At 35.7% G+C, this 15,782-nt stretch overlaps 1 protein-coding gene across 5 annotated transcripts in view; it reads right to left on the reverse strand.

Moving 5' to 3' along the window:
* The window catches only part of Tsp26a (Tetraspanin 26A), a 109,887-nt gene that overhangs the window by 53,214 nt on the left and 40,891 nt on the right, over positions 1-15,782 (reverse strand). Inside the window, exon 2 of one of the 5 annotated variants that reach the window (XM_072909689.1) lies at positions 12,265-12,326. The exons of the other annotated variants lie outside the window; for them this stretch is intronic. Within the exon in view, the coding sequence (XP_072765790.1) occupies positions 12,265-12,267 (3 nt within the window). The 5' untranslated portion in view covers positions 12,268-12,326. The remainder of the gene's footprint in view (positions 1-12,264; positions 12,327-15,782) is intronic. 5 annotated transcript variants of the gene reach the window in all.

Genomic DNA, 15,782 nt, shown 5'->3' on the forward strand with positions numbered 1-15,782 from the left:
AGAAGCATCCGTGCATCGGAAAATTCGACTTTCAAAGTCAGCTGTTAATTAGTTCGATAACGAAAGTCGCGCTTTGTTCGGTTGACCACGTGAAACTACGGCTATTAACATCGCTTTCTCGGTCGGTGATAAGAATGGGGTTCGGTTACTCGTTTAGCTCGTGCTTCTTCATTAAAACGTCTCAAAAAATGCATCTCGGTATTATCTCGAAGAAGATAAATTCCTGGCATGTTGGGAGTCTAAAATTACGGGCGCGCGGGTTATCACACGCTATCATGGCGTCGATTTACGACTGGCCAAAAACTCGGCCTTGTTTTACCGGGATAATACATCATTTTTCAACGTTAATTCTGCTTTTCAACAACGGCTACGCTTCCCGAGAAATTAAAGATCGTTTACTCGCGCGTATTTTCTTTTTTCTTTTTTGGTTGGAATTTTTACGTTAAAATAACGAGTCATACTAGCAATGATGGCCGGTGAATCTTCTCTTTTATTTCTTTCTTAAGTTTCTCGTTTATTATACCGTTGATATTCTCTCTCTTTCTCTCTCTTTCTTTCTCGCAAGTGGTCGAAACTGTCTTCGTGATTAAAGCGAGAGAGAAAGGGAGTTAAAATACATATCTCGCGTGAATATACATTAATATACACACGGGTACCCTATTAAACTTCTGCTAGAAATCTCGCTCTCGTAACTTTTAATCCTCTTGCGCGTATATATTTCAGGAGGAAAGTTGAAAAGAAGTTTTTAATTTTTCGCCTGTATTCTTCCCCTCAATATTAATCTCTTAATTATTTCGTCACGCTACTTGCATGTCAAACATAATGAATGGAACCATTATTTTACCTGAATATAAATTATTAAAGCGAAAATATATTATTTCCAAAAATATATTGAGAGATTAATCGACAAAATTATCGAAATTGAATGAATTTTATTTTCTAGAGCAAATTATTCACACATATTTCTTATTCTCAGAAGTTTTCAAAATAAATTTTTCTTCAAGAATGATTCGATCTAAAAAGAAGTCGTGCGGAGGCTTTTTCTGGTACAAATTGACATTGAATCGCCGACGACTCGTTAATTTCCCTAGAGTCATTCAGGAAATGTCGAAGGATTCGTAGTCGTCTCGTGCAGAGCCACAGAACGCGACCTTCGAAACGAAATTCGGTGGAAGTGGAGGAGGAGTGGGGGGGGGGGGGGAATCGTAACACCTTCTGTTCTCTCTCTCTCTCTCTCTTTCTCGTGCCAAGAAAAGCATTCGTCATCGTTGCTTCCGACGGTCGAGAGAGTAGTTTTGATCCCGTTGTTTTCCTCTTGCTCTCTCTTTTCGCCGCTCTGCAGGGTCTCAGCTGACAGGCTAGTAATAAAGGGTTAAGGCACGAGCATTAATCAAGACGTAACAGACATTTGTAGGAAATATCTTACGCGCCTCTGGCGAGAAACACCTTGCGAAACGTGCGAGAGATTGTTTTTCGAAGCGATGGATGTACCGGGATCGATTTCAATATATTATACAGTGTGCCAAATTTGTCAATGACGCGATAATACAAAGTAATTATGCAATTGAGCAGATTTTAGAAAATTAAGGGAAAAAACAATCCAGCGTTAAAAATTAAATTCTTAAGCAAATAAGGGAAAAAATAGTCCAGCGTTAAAAATGAAATTCTCAAATAACTGACAATGAGTATTTTAATATTCGGAGAATAAATAGATATTTATTCCTTTCTATAAAAAAAGTATAAAACTATATTAAAAATTTAGCCAAAATATCTTAGATAATTAGCTAAAGTCGTTTAATTCACATATTTTTTTCAAGTTTATACATATGTATATTAAACTTTTGGAGAAAACTTTCTATCGAACTTTACGTTTTACATCAAAGTCGATTCACGTCATGTCAACGTCACATCAATATCAATGTCCATAGGTGGCACCTCATCGCAACGTTTCTATGATCAAATTTCTATTTCTATCCGAAACTGATAACTCCATTGAATTTTGATTGATGGTGCATCAGTAATAGCTTAATATTTAATTTAATAGGAATCAATATTTTATTTTATTTGTTGATAATTCCCATAATCATTTTAATCAGCAAAAATCTCGAGAAATTGATAATTTATTTGCATAGACCTTTTCAAGCGAGAGAGACCAATCATTTCTCGAACTCGATTATAATTATCCCGGATATCTTATGCACGGGAAAGACAATAAGAGCGTCTCTTTCGCGGAAGCGAACTACTAGCAGTAGCCGGCGGAGGTGCCGCGCGTTTTAATGTTGGCGATATTTCAAAAACTGACACACGGCATTAAGAAGACGTTGAACGGAATGACACGGACGGCTCTTCCGCGTTCCGCGCGTGCTGCAGCATCGCCGGCCGTCAGCCGCGAAGCGCGCGAGAAAAGCGAGAATTTATTCGATTCCATTAAAGCTAATCTCTCGCCGTCGCGAGATAAGTTCTCTCGAATTAAGTCGTGAAATATGATTCGCTTTGTGCCACAGCTTCCACTGCTTTCCTTTCTTTCGACCTCTCTCTCTCTCTCTCTTTCTTTTCCCTCTTGTACACTCGCATATTTAATATTACTTGATTATGACCGCGCCGAAAGGTAAATGGGAATAATAATTCGCCTTACTGTAAATTGGATCCGACTTCGAATTTGCCATTTTCGATTTTAGCAATATCGAAAACCGAAGTGCGCGAAGCGATGACATTGCCATTGTGCATATTAATTTTAAATTTGAAAATTTATGTCATAAATCCTGTTCTTTTTTCTCTCCCTCTCTCCTCTTTCTTCTCTCTCTCTCTCTCTCTTTCTAAATTTTCCCGAGTAAATGTAATTAATGTATCTGGATAAAAATTATGTTGTAAAAGAACATTGTATTCCGGACACTTTTGAAATTAAAATAATTCAATCAATTCGGGTAATTTCTCGTGTAAAACAAGTCGACCAATCTTCAAAGCGCTTTTAAATTTCCGAAACGTACGAGGTGAACAGTTAGTTAGTGCAAATAATCCATTTCAATTTTTCGGAACGTTAAACCGGTGCCACTTGCATGCTACGATTGTAATTTGAACGTAATGCTTGGCATCGGGGCCGTGGCAATAATTTTACGCGGAACGCGCGCATTTCCACCCGAATATATATTTTCGAAGCGGGATTCTTTTCGGACGGGCTAATTCCCGTTGAAATGCGAAAGCCCTTCTTTTTGAGTCTTTTAACTTTGTCCCGACGATACCTTGCATCTCTTCTTCGTCGATTTAATCGCTTATTTTCGGTCAACGAACGGAAAGAAGTAATTCAGTTGTCAATCTTTATTCGATCGAAAGAAACGAACGAATTAATTGAAGTTTCAGGATATTATTATCTTCGAAATACAAGCGAAAATTATATATATATATATACACAGGATTTATTTTGTAAAAGGGGAGAAGAGAATAGGCTTTGAAAATTCTGTTAAAATAGATGCACGCTGTAGTAAACGTTATATTTCAATTTGGTGCAAAAGTTTCTTTACGTCATTTTTTAAAATAAACGACGGATACTTTATTGTTTCATCTCTTTTAAGTAACGCCAATTTTTCCACGTATACTTCTTTTTGTTTATATGTCAGCTTTTATTTATTATTATGTATCAGCTTAGTGCAAACAATTTTCTATTTACTCGCGTAATAGACAAACATTTTTTTCTTAAAATATCTGTTCTTAACTTTATAGTTATATTGTGTTATATATTTAAGGAACTTTTCTCTCAGAGTATTATAAAAAGGAAGAAATAAATTTTATGTCATTTCTTATCGAACTAATATCGCATGGACGTTGGTGCTGGTTCGATCAGAAATGCTCGTTTAAAATTTACGAGCCACGTGGCATATACGTTATGACAGGGACGAGTCATACTTGATGTATCAATACTCGTACTGGTGCAGGCATGAAACTTTTGTCGACGTTTTATTAAATCTGCGAACTCTGCGGAACCGTTATACTGCCGGTGCAGCGGATATACATACTTCTCGTTGCACCGGTCTCCGCTACTAATGTTTTCAAAGAGAACATCAAACCTAAGAAATATCTTGAGGAAAAAAAGATACATGACATATGAATATTCCTATAGCGCAAGATACAGCTGCACAATACTTGATAAACTCTGTCGTCATACTACGTAGTCACGTGACAGACTGGTTTACAGATTTATTTTTATAGATAAAGAAAAGAGATTATAATTATTATATATTTTTAAAGAAATATTGCGATATATAATGTATTGTTTTTGAAAGATAAATGACAGATAAACTGATAACCCTGCACCATATGCAGCCTATAGGGAGTTCGCGAATCGGTGCGCATCCCTGGAATGGGTAATCATTTAATGCCAACATTCCGCCAGACTTATGTTACTCGGAAAACGAAATGATTTATCGGTTCTGTATCGGGGGAAAGCATCGTCTTCTTTTGTTGTTGTAAAAGCGAGCGCGAGTCAAGTTCGCGGAAGAGGTTCCGGCCGAGAAAACGGCGATTGTCATTAGCCGATAAATAAAGGTAGTAAATAATTTCCCGCGGACCGGAAAAAGAGATTTTATTCACCGGCTCTCTTTCCCTTCTTTCCCAGACTTCTTACTTTAAGTGCCGACTTAAAGTCCCGTCGCGCTCCGGAAACTTTCGATCGTAATGCCCTGCAATTATCGGAAAGACTTTGAATTTATTGTCGATGAGGAAGGGATCGTCGTAAGTTGGTGGTATTTTTCTATAATATTGAAACCCTTCTTCCCTTCCTCCGTTGTTAAGAATTACAAAGTGGAGGTTTGATGCGCCAACATTTAATAGGATTAAAAATAACTAAATATCAATTATATATATATTGAGACGATACGAAGGATAAAATATCGCTTATCAGTTTCGACAACAAACTCAATAATTTTTCGGCGGCTTCGAAATTTTATTTCCAATTATAAATTCAATTCAAGAAATATTGCAGATATAATACGGTATTCGCGATGTGCAATTTGGCCCTTTTCGAAGATCAAAAATCGATAAAACGCGATAAAGTGCTGTAAAAGGGCGACACCCGATAATCGGGAATATTTTCCGTTATTTCCCTCAGGTAAGATGGAAACATTATATGCAAGTCGTATTACCATTCCACGCGTCGTCGTTCCGCGGATACGTGCCCGGAAAGTATATACGGTACACTTTTCGCAGACAGATAGTTTTACATACATGCATGCGGGTGGAACGACCGAACGCGCAAAAAGTCCGTGTGAGATCCGCGAAGACAGAAATTGTCGAGATTTACATTCCAGATTCGAGGCATATTCGAGCGTGAAGGCACCGAAAATTAATGGTTCGTTGAATTTATAGCCGAGTTTGGTACATCCGTGCCTGTCGAGCTTATCTTGTAACACCGCGTTTAACGATTTCTCCCCTCGTCCTCCTTGCACGAAGACACACGCGTCATTAATCTTTAACAATTGCAGAAGTTTCAGCGCAACAATAGTCTAATATAATTTCCTTTCAAATTGCAGAAAATCAATCTTAAAGTAATCCAAACATTTATTTTTAATGAATCTTTATTAATGCTTCATCATATCATTTATTTATATAATCCCGTGACATTTTATTTTATCTTGTCAAATTTTTAAAAAGCAACTCGCTGGACTGCACAATATTTTACATTTTTTTTTATATACACAGTAAAAAATCGTGCGTCCATATGTTAAAATTTTCTTGTGTTACCACGTTTTGATTACTATTTTAATGTAAAATTAACATAGTTAATATATTATTATTTTTATAACATTTTCATGCGCTACATTTATGTCAACTTGATAACTTCACATTTTGTGTATGTCTCTTAGAAATGGAATATTATTTTAAATGTTTTTAACACATTAACAATCATTTCAAACAATCAACATGTTCCAAATTAGTTTAACATTGTAAAAAAAGTTCAAATAAATCTTTGAATAATATCATGAATGTTTTAAAATGTTTTCTCAACATTTCTTACAAGTTATTATAATTACTCTTTCATGTAGTTTTTAATTAATTTGTCTGTTATTTTTACATTACACTTAAAGTCGTATTAACAAACATAAATGTAAAATTTTGTGTCAGTTATTTAACATTTCCAGTTTGTCAATAAGTAACACACAATAAATGAGTTATTTTAACTTAAAATTTAGAGCCAACTTTCTGGAACATGCAAAAAATGTTAAAATTAACATTTTATTTTTTACTGTGTAATCAAAACATTTAACTGCATTTATTTTTAATGAATCTTTATTAATACTTAATTATGTGATTTATTTATATAATCCTATGATATTTTATTTTTAATCCTATGATAATTTTTTTTCAAAAGAAATTCACTAGACTGCATATATAATGTAAAAACATTTTATATCTTTTTATATATATTCAGATATTTTTACTTTCTACTACATCATTTTAAACCCACCGTATATATTTTTAATATTTTTATTGGGAAAAAAAGATTGATTAATTCCAATCGATTAAACAATTGAAAGAAAAATCACTATTAAAATTGTCTAAAAGTTCAAAGATTGCTACTTTTAGAGGCAATTATTCTTTTCATTTTGAGCATGGTTAACCAGACTAATTATGAATAGTTCAGCGTTAACATTGACCGAGGCGGAAAGCATTTTGCAGTCGTCCCCGAGTTCGTCCTTGTTCGCGACTTTCGCGGATTAGCAGGGCGCTTGAATGCCGGCGAACGCGCGTTGTCGGGAACAATGAGCGAGCGGATTAACGGGTTTTGAAGCGCAGGGCCATCGTGGCTGTTTTCTCGTGTTGGAAGGCGACGAAGCGGGCTGTAGAGTAATTAACACGACATCGTCGCCGGCGCGAACGGTTCACCTAACCCCGGTTACACCGCGATGACGACGACCTTGCGTCGCGTAATGCTCTGCTATATATGTGTACGTGGTGTACCGACACATATACATACGCACATGTTCCTCGTACACGCGGTTTGCATGTTACAATGCACGGTATTTCACTGTAATCGGCGAGCAACCGAGCATGGAAGTCTATACGGAATCGCTTCGACATCCTTTCGTTCGTTCTTGCCTTTCCATTTTCCGACGCGTTTACTTGAGCGGAAATGTTCGAAAAACTCGACCAACCTTGTAAACTTACACTTGGAGGTGATCGATACGAGACACTTGATGCGTGACTGATACGAATAATATCTTGTATTATGACGAGGACGATAGGATGCAATCTTGCTTAATGCGATTTTGTAGCCGGTCGGCGAATGTGATATACGAACGGATTGCAGTTGATAGTTACATTGTACGGAGATTCATTTTATAAGATGGCTTCGATTCATCAAGGAACACACACATGTATATAAAATGGGTTCAAATGTTTTAGTATAATATAATTTTATATTTATTACTTACTTTTCAATTTTTATAAAACACCCTTTTTTTTCAATTTCAAGAGATTTTTTCTGATTTAGTGACATGTGTCTTTCATTTGTATAGATATATATAAAATTTTAAATAATACATACTTTTTATATATATACTACATTACACTATAGTGATATTAGTCTTCATTTCAATAAATCTCGAATAAATCTCATAAAAAAATCTCGTTGGGTCTTTTAGAATCATCATAAAATAGGAATTCTGTTTAGCGAGAGTGAAAAATTTAGTGAACTCAATGGTCCTGACGAAACGGATGCTGGATTAACTGACTTAGGAATAATGGCGGCAGGATGCTGTAGAATAATTTAACGGGACGTCGTGCCGTCGAACAATTCACTTGTGTAACTTGTTAATCCTATAAAATGCATATGTAACCAACGTTATATAACCGGTATCTAACTAGTTGCGGCACACATCGCCTTGATACGAATTTTCCGCATATTGATTTAGAAGCAACAACAGTCAATTTTGTAGCTTTCCCTCTCGCAGTTAAATGAATAAAGTTGAACATACTAAGACGTATTTTGATTACAAAATTTAAATGTATTATTTTTACTCCCAGAATATATTAAAAAATTAATTTATCTTTATTTTCGTTGCATTTTAAAAACTAAAACATATGTTATCTTGTACATTAATATTTATTTGAAAAATAAATTTCTTCATTGTTTCGTAGTTTTTAAATTGATCAATACAATTGTTTTTTAAATAAATAAATAGATAAAAGATTAAATCGCGGACAAAACTAATTATTAAAAATAAATGTAAGATTAGATTTTATATTTTCTATTATTCTACGAATATGTTAAAAAGATGACATGTCGCTCCATATCGATGACGAGAGAATTGTCAATCAATTCGCGGCATATCGCGGCATTGATACATGTTTATAACGGTGAAGACAGCGACTCGGCAAACGACCAAAGTGGAATTAACCAACGCTCGCTAGTGGTGTTTGAGAGCGAGAATGTACCGGGTTCTAATTAACACGACATTGCTATTACGCCCACTCGATCTGTACGACACGAGGACACGTTGTAAAATTTGCGATGCCGCGTCTCAACAGTAGCTCCCATAGCGTCAATGTAAGATAGAATAGTGTAATGACAATTATGCGCTCTCGCGTCGATAAAAATAAATCTTTAATTGAAGCTATTAATTCAATCTCGAGATCGATTGCAAGTTTAACTGAACGGATTCGAAAATCGATATACTGAAAATCTTTATGAATAGAGATCGAATTATTGAGAAACGCATTGTTGCAGTTATGCCGCAAATCAATTACCAAAGAAAAAAAGACAGAGAAAATGTATTATTTATTAAAATGGCTTGATCATTATATTGCTGTCTTTTATATTATCTGAACTTGTCTCAGAGCTCAGAGAATATTTTCTAATGTTTGCAAAATTATAATAACAAAATTATAGTAACTCTTCTCTCTTCTAAATTTAGAGACATTTTCAAAAATGGAGAAAGTTTTCTTTTTATTTCTACGCTTATTTAATTGTTATATTTTATTTAAAATTACAAACGTATATATTACACATTCGATATAATAAAGATATTCAATTCTTAACATAATTACGATTTTTGTATGAAAGTTATTTTGAATTATACTTTTTTTTTTTTCAATTTCATTAACAGAGAATATAATTTTCTTATAAGGCAAACTTTTACACGACGAAGGAAAAATACGAAGGAAAAGTATATATATTTTTGAATTCTTTTTCATTTATACTCAGCCTCCTCGGAAATACTATAGAATTTTAATCGCGTGCTTTACAAACACCCATAAGCTTTTAATCATCGATTCTCCGGGTCATCCCGCTATCGAGCTTTTCCGGTCTTCCGGTACGCGAGATACGGCGGGTGCATAATAAATTTCACGCATAATGGAACGGTGCACTAAGTCGCGATATCGGACTCGCTCGCGGCTAACGACGTAAAAATAGAAACGAAGTGCGGTCCGGCAAAGCTCTCTCTTTCTCTCTCTCTCTCTCTCTCTCTCTCTCTCTCTCTCTCTCTCTCTTTCGCTTTGCAAAAGGAACAACGCAAAAGGGGCGACACGTCGGCGTCGCCGCGTTCTCCGTAAAGCGGCCAGATATGCGAGGAACCACTAACTTAATGATTTATGTCGCGCATGCAACGTCGTCCGCCATTCCGAATCTTATGTTATATCACCGCGTCGCGTTATATACATATATACATATCACCGTATATATATATGTATATATATATATATGTATGTGTACCCCCTTCCTATTACGGATTATCCCCCGCTGACCTAACTGAAACTTATCGTTGCCGTGCGATAAGAAGGGAACGACCAACTTTGTGCTAGCTAACCCGTCTACCCACGAACTTTGCCGGAAGATCGTCGTCGAGTTCCAGCTGTTACCGGAAAATACGACACGAGCGACAGAACCCGACGGAACAAATTTCGGGAAATTTCTACAACGCTCGTCCCCCACGAATATTTTTTGTATAAATATCATCGTGTTACATATTTCTTTCGGGACATAATTAAAGAGAGATAAACTTTTGCGCGCGGAAAGATGAAAGGATTAAGTATGAAAATATTTAGAATTTGAACCGAAGGATATAATTTAAATTGACAAGTTTATCAATTATATCGACACGAGGAAACTTTGGTAAGGTTAATTACTCCTGCCTACATTATTCCTGGCCGCGGGCATCGATGACATAAACCCTTGCGGTTTGTCGCTCAAAGTTTCCGCGTGAGAGAAATCGTGTAACAGCGCGCGCGTTTCCGATAGCGGACGTTGTTACACGGTAACGGCATTGCTCTTAATGGAAGTCCCACATTGGCGTTCTTTGATGTACCGCCCACGTGTAATATATATATATGTCGTCCACATGCGGAAACTGCGGACTTAATTTTCCTCGCGAGCCTAATGTGATTCAGCATGCGTAACATCGTTGAATTCAATTGTTGAAAATTATGCCGAGAGAATTATCTCTCACACGAGATTGTTTTCGTTCCGTCTCACTTTTGATGGCTTTTAGATAGAAAATTTTCTTCATGTTTAATTTTAAATAGAGGAATATATTATTTAAAATATCTGAATTATTTTTCGAATATTTAAAACCAATTTCAATCGCTCAACTGTATCTTAATTCTTGTTGAAAAATAATTTACAATTACTTTGGAAAATCTGTTACAGAAATCAACGCTGCAACCCTCGCAATTCTCGCAATTTTCGCGAAACCCGAGCAATTCGTCCCTCGTATAAACAACGCTCCGTAGCTTCTGATGATGAGAAATGGTGCTCGACAAATAAAGTTCGACGAACGGTGAGTACTTTACTTATTCTTCTTGCTTTATCATCGTTCCATCGAACGCGTTGCAGCCGACATATGGCTAACGAGAGATGTGGCAATAGCGGTCCACTATAATCAAATAATTCGAAAGCAGCCAGCAGCCGATGAACTATCGCGAATTTAATTACCCGGTTCATTCCCCTCGGGATTCGAGAAAACTCTCTTTTTCGATAAAGAGACGTTAATTCCATTTCCAACGAAACAGCACCAACATTTGTGCCCCCACAACGCTATAACGTTGTCCGTATTTCCGCTCTATTCATTCATCGTACGCTCTCCGTTCCCCTCCCCCCCCCCTCCTCCTCCACTCAACCTACCCTCTAGGTTGCCCCCAATCCGCACTTCGTTATTCACGAATGGCTGGTGCAGGAAGCTCCAGGTATACTTTTTCCCTCATATCCCCACCCGGTAAATAAATAACGGAGCAACGGATTGCAAATATCTGTTCGACTGTCGGATGTGAAATATTGCCGGAATTTGCATCGTAAACTCGGTTATCCCGTTGGTTCTTTCGTGCACACACAACGGAACACCTGAAATCCCTCCTCAAATAAAGGAGCGAACTTTGAGCGGAAAACGAAAGAAAAACGAAAGAAAAACGAAAGAAATCGCAAACAAAATTTCACGAACGTACGCCCCTCTGTCAACGCGGCGCAGTGACAGGAATGATGCAGGGGGATGGGGGAGCGTCTGTAATTTCTGATTGTCAAACAGAGAGGGACTAACATACTCGCTTACATGCTTCTTAAGTATTTCTGCGTATTCCCGAATGGAAGGGGAGTTCGAATAGCGTCAAATGGTAGCGTTGCATGTAGGTTAAGCCGATTGGGAATTAAGTGGAGTTACATTACGGTTCTCACCGCGCGGGAATTAGGTTGAATATCCAATTCGCGGCCGAGTAGACGCCTCACCTGTGTGATTTGGATTATGAGAATCTTCTTAATGCCTTGAATGACCATATCTTCGAGCCGCACGCGTGTTATAAACCGGAATGGAAATGTAGGAGGAAAAAGAAGGACCCGGGTGAATTTTACCCCCTCGATACTTTGATCGCGGCATCGTTTCTTTCTTGGGATAGTTGTCGTACAATGATTCGCTGACATCTCGTATATTAAAGCAAAAGAGCACGCGTTAATCCCTAATTAAAGTCGTCTGAATTACCCTAAGTGTTTTTTTATCGACAAAAATTATGTATATAAAATATTTGGAATCTAGTGAAATTACGAATACATGATGAATAAATGACCCGCGAATCATAGATTTCTTTAGTGAAAAATGTGGAGAAAGATTTACGTTTATCAGAAATTTTCATTATTTTCAGTATGTAATTTTTACGTTACAAATTTGTGTGGTAAAAACCTTTGAAATTATATTAAGAATTTACTCTATCTCTGCTTTGCATTTCTAAAACCCGGCCTTGAAAAGCCTTTGAAATTCAATGCACTTCATGTAAATAAGGATTACTTACCATACACCAAGTATGTAGGATAATACACACTACATGTGCTCCTCATGGATAGGCAAACTTACCTGAAAAAAATAAGAACAATAGATAAGCATGACACAAACATGAAGATTTATTTTGCGCGCGAATAGTCTTGCATAATAATAATCTTCAAATTACAAATCTGTTAAAGCTCGTTTCAAATTAAATGAAAAATATAAATCTGTTCAAATCAGAAAAACCAACATTGTTTGCAAAAAATTTTCAATTTTTATTAGTATGTTTCACTGATAGAATTTAATACATATATCTGTTAATCTTAGCTTGGTAAAAAAAAAATCAGGTAAAATCGAATATAGACTAATGTGTTTTATTTGATTGATATTACCATTTATGCACCACAAAGTTTATTTTTTTCAATTTTTTTGTTATTTCTGATAACTTGTTTCTTTAGCGTTCAAGACTGATTGGTTAAAACCGATTTTAAAATAACTGAACGATATTTGTGAATAAAAATTAATAAAAAATATATCTCATATATTTTTATCAATTTGTGTGACACGTTGAAAAAAAAAGTAAATTTAAATGTAAATTGCAATATTTTATAATTCTCTAAAATATACATATCTGTTAATATTAAGTCTTGTTAAAGTAAAACTCAAGCAAAATCGAATATAGGTTAATGTTTCATTTGATATTATCATTTATGCGACACAAAGTTTATTTTATTTTTTTTTTATAACTTTCTTCGTTCTTGGTGTTTAAGTCTGATTGGATAAAACCGATTCTAAAATAATTGAACGATATTTGTGAAAAAAAAATTAATAAAAAATATATCTCGTACATTTTTATCAATTTGTGTGACACGCTGAAAAAGGTAAATTTAAATGTAAATCGCGATATTTTATAATAATTCTCAATGTATACATATAGATTTGAAAAACTTGTTTGGATTATCATAGCTTTCGGATTACAAAAGTCGCACTGTATTTTTATTAACGTCGCGAGCACCTGCAACGTTCACGGTTAATGCATATGTGGGCCTGTGTTTTTTTTCCGGAAACGTCTCGCGACATGTTAACTCTTTGCTCCCGGATTATACTTTCCTGCCGCTTGACGGTCAGCTTGATTAATTTTTACGAATACTCGCTAGTCGTGCGAATAGCAAAGGAAATCAAAGTTTCGTGGCAAAAGATGACCGTTCTCCGGTGAAAGCTCATTCTACTGTGAAGAAATGAGTCATTTAATATTAGATACTATTCAAATTGAATATAAAGAGGCCCTCGCAAAGAGATCCAAATTATAAAGAAAGAGCTATTCCAGCGGAGATGCAACTTTTTAATCATCGTGCCTGTCTGCTAATTATGAAGCAAGACTTTGGCCACCGGCCATTATTTTATAATTACTTTCTTGCAGAAAAGTTCCGCTAAAATAATTTTCCTCGAACACTCTTTTCAAAAAGCGCTTTCAGACTGCGCTGTTTATCGATTTTCGTCGCGTTCGCCATTATAACGTGATCGACTAACTTGCAAAATGTAAGGGATCACGTTGCACATGATTAAAATGTAACATAAATATGAATTTGCACGCGTACTTAGAAGTACTCTTCAAGATTTTTTGACGTTGTGCAAAACGCGCGCGTTTGGAAATATTTGTGCAAATATTCCGTCGACCATGCACGCGATGATAACATGGACTGCGACCTAAAAAGATTCTTTTTCCATGCGAAGAAGTCGTGACGTTCTTTTGTAGTTCACGTCCTTTTACGTTCCTTCTCTGTAGGCTCGCGAACTTAATCATGCTTCAGAGAAAAAAATTTCATTTTTGTAAAGAAAAAATCGCAGTAACAAACAAAGTTTAATGCAATTGCTACAATTAAAGCACGCGATCTTATGAAAACTAGCAACTGTAATACTTGCAAAACAATTAGCGTGTTATAGAATTGTTAAAGTAATTAAAGCGATGCGGTGAGCAAACGATATTAACACATTTTTGCTATTCTGACAGCAGCCGTCATGGTCGGCAGCTTCCTCACATCTCAGAATCGCATTACGTCGTGATGATTAAATCCACGTGTATTATTATAAGAATCTAATTGGCGTAAAAATTGAAAAAATGTCCATACATAGAAAAAAAGAATATTCTCTTACATTGACAATATTTTTAATTTTAAAATGTAAATCTTGAAATGAGATTGTATTGCGTTAAATAATGAAAATTTGCTTGGATAAAGACATTTTATATAGTTCAACTAAAAAAAATATATATATTTTTGTTATTTAAGAATAATTTTCTTTCTGAATGTTCAAATCGAAGATTATAATTTTTTTAGAGTAAAAATAATTATTTTATTCTTCAAATGACAATTGTAGTATTGAAATAAGATTATATAATATTGTTGAAATTTAAGATTTTTAAATTCTTCTAAGAAGATTATAAATTAATAACGCGTTTATATGAGTATGTAAGTTTTGATTTGATACTTCCTTTTTTTCTGTGCATATATATGAAATGTTAATCTTGTCAAAAAAAAGTCACGAAAAGCTAAAAATCTCAGATATGCTATTGTAGTGCAAAAATTGTGAGGAAAAAGTTATTAGAATCGAAGAAGAATAGAAGGCAGGGAAAGAAAAGCTTACATTGTTACGGTGATGACTTCGCGATTATTTGATTTTGAATTGCGAAATTTTTTATCAGTTATAACCGCTCTTCAATTTACTTTTCGCAAACAAATGCACAGACGTTTTTTGATACGGAACGGAGGTGGAGTGCCGGTTGCTGGATTACCGTTCCCCGACAACCTCGTCGCGGCATCCGACTGCAATATTACATTTTCTGCGAAATTCACCATAATACCCCGACATAACGACATGCAACTTACAATACATAAAATACGTAAAATTGCGTCAGCCGGAAACCGTTTCGCATAAAGAGATATACACACGGATCTCTAATTCTCAATCTAACGGAAATAAACTACAAGCTTGCTCTTGCAGATAAGAAAGAAAAAATTTGAATATATTTTCTATTTTTATCTCTATTCTTATATCATATAAATTAAATGATAATAAACTAATTTTTAATCGATTCCATTTTTTTTTAAAGATAAGAAAGAAATTTGAAACGCCCAGCTGCATCTTACATGTTTATATATGAAATTTGTATAAACGATATATTCGCGCATATATGCTTCCTTTCTCAATTAGTCTCTTCAGTTTATCGCGAAGACAGATAGCAGAGCCACGCCGGTCGAACTTAGATGCAGCTGCAGCTGCAGGAGCACCGGCGCGGTCGCCTCGAACGTGAAAACTTTTGTTTCCGCAATAGAGGAACAGGGATCGAGAGAGAAAGAGAAAGAGAAAGAGAGAGAGAGAGAGAGAGAGAGAGAGAGAGAGAGAGAGAGAGAGAGAGAGAGAGAGAGAGAGAGAGAGAGAGAGAGAAGGAAGGAAGGAAGGAAGGAAGGAGGCACGTTATTTCCATTTAAAGTGGGCTTTACAAACTGGGTTGTGTGCAATAAACATAGCTCGGCAGTTGCCCCTGGC

Source organism: Anoplolepis gracilipes, chromosome 17, assembly GCF_047496725.1.
Source record: "Anoplolepis gracilipes chromosome 17, ASM4749672v1, whole genome shotgun sequence".
NCBI lineage: Eukaryota > Metazoa > Arthropoda > Insecta > Hymenoptera > Formicidae > Anoplolepis > Anoplolepis gracilipes.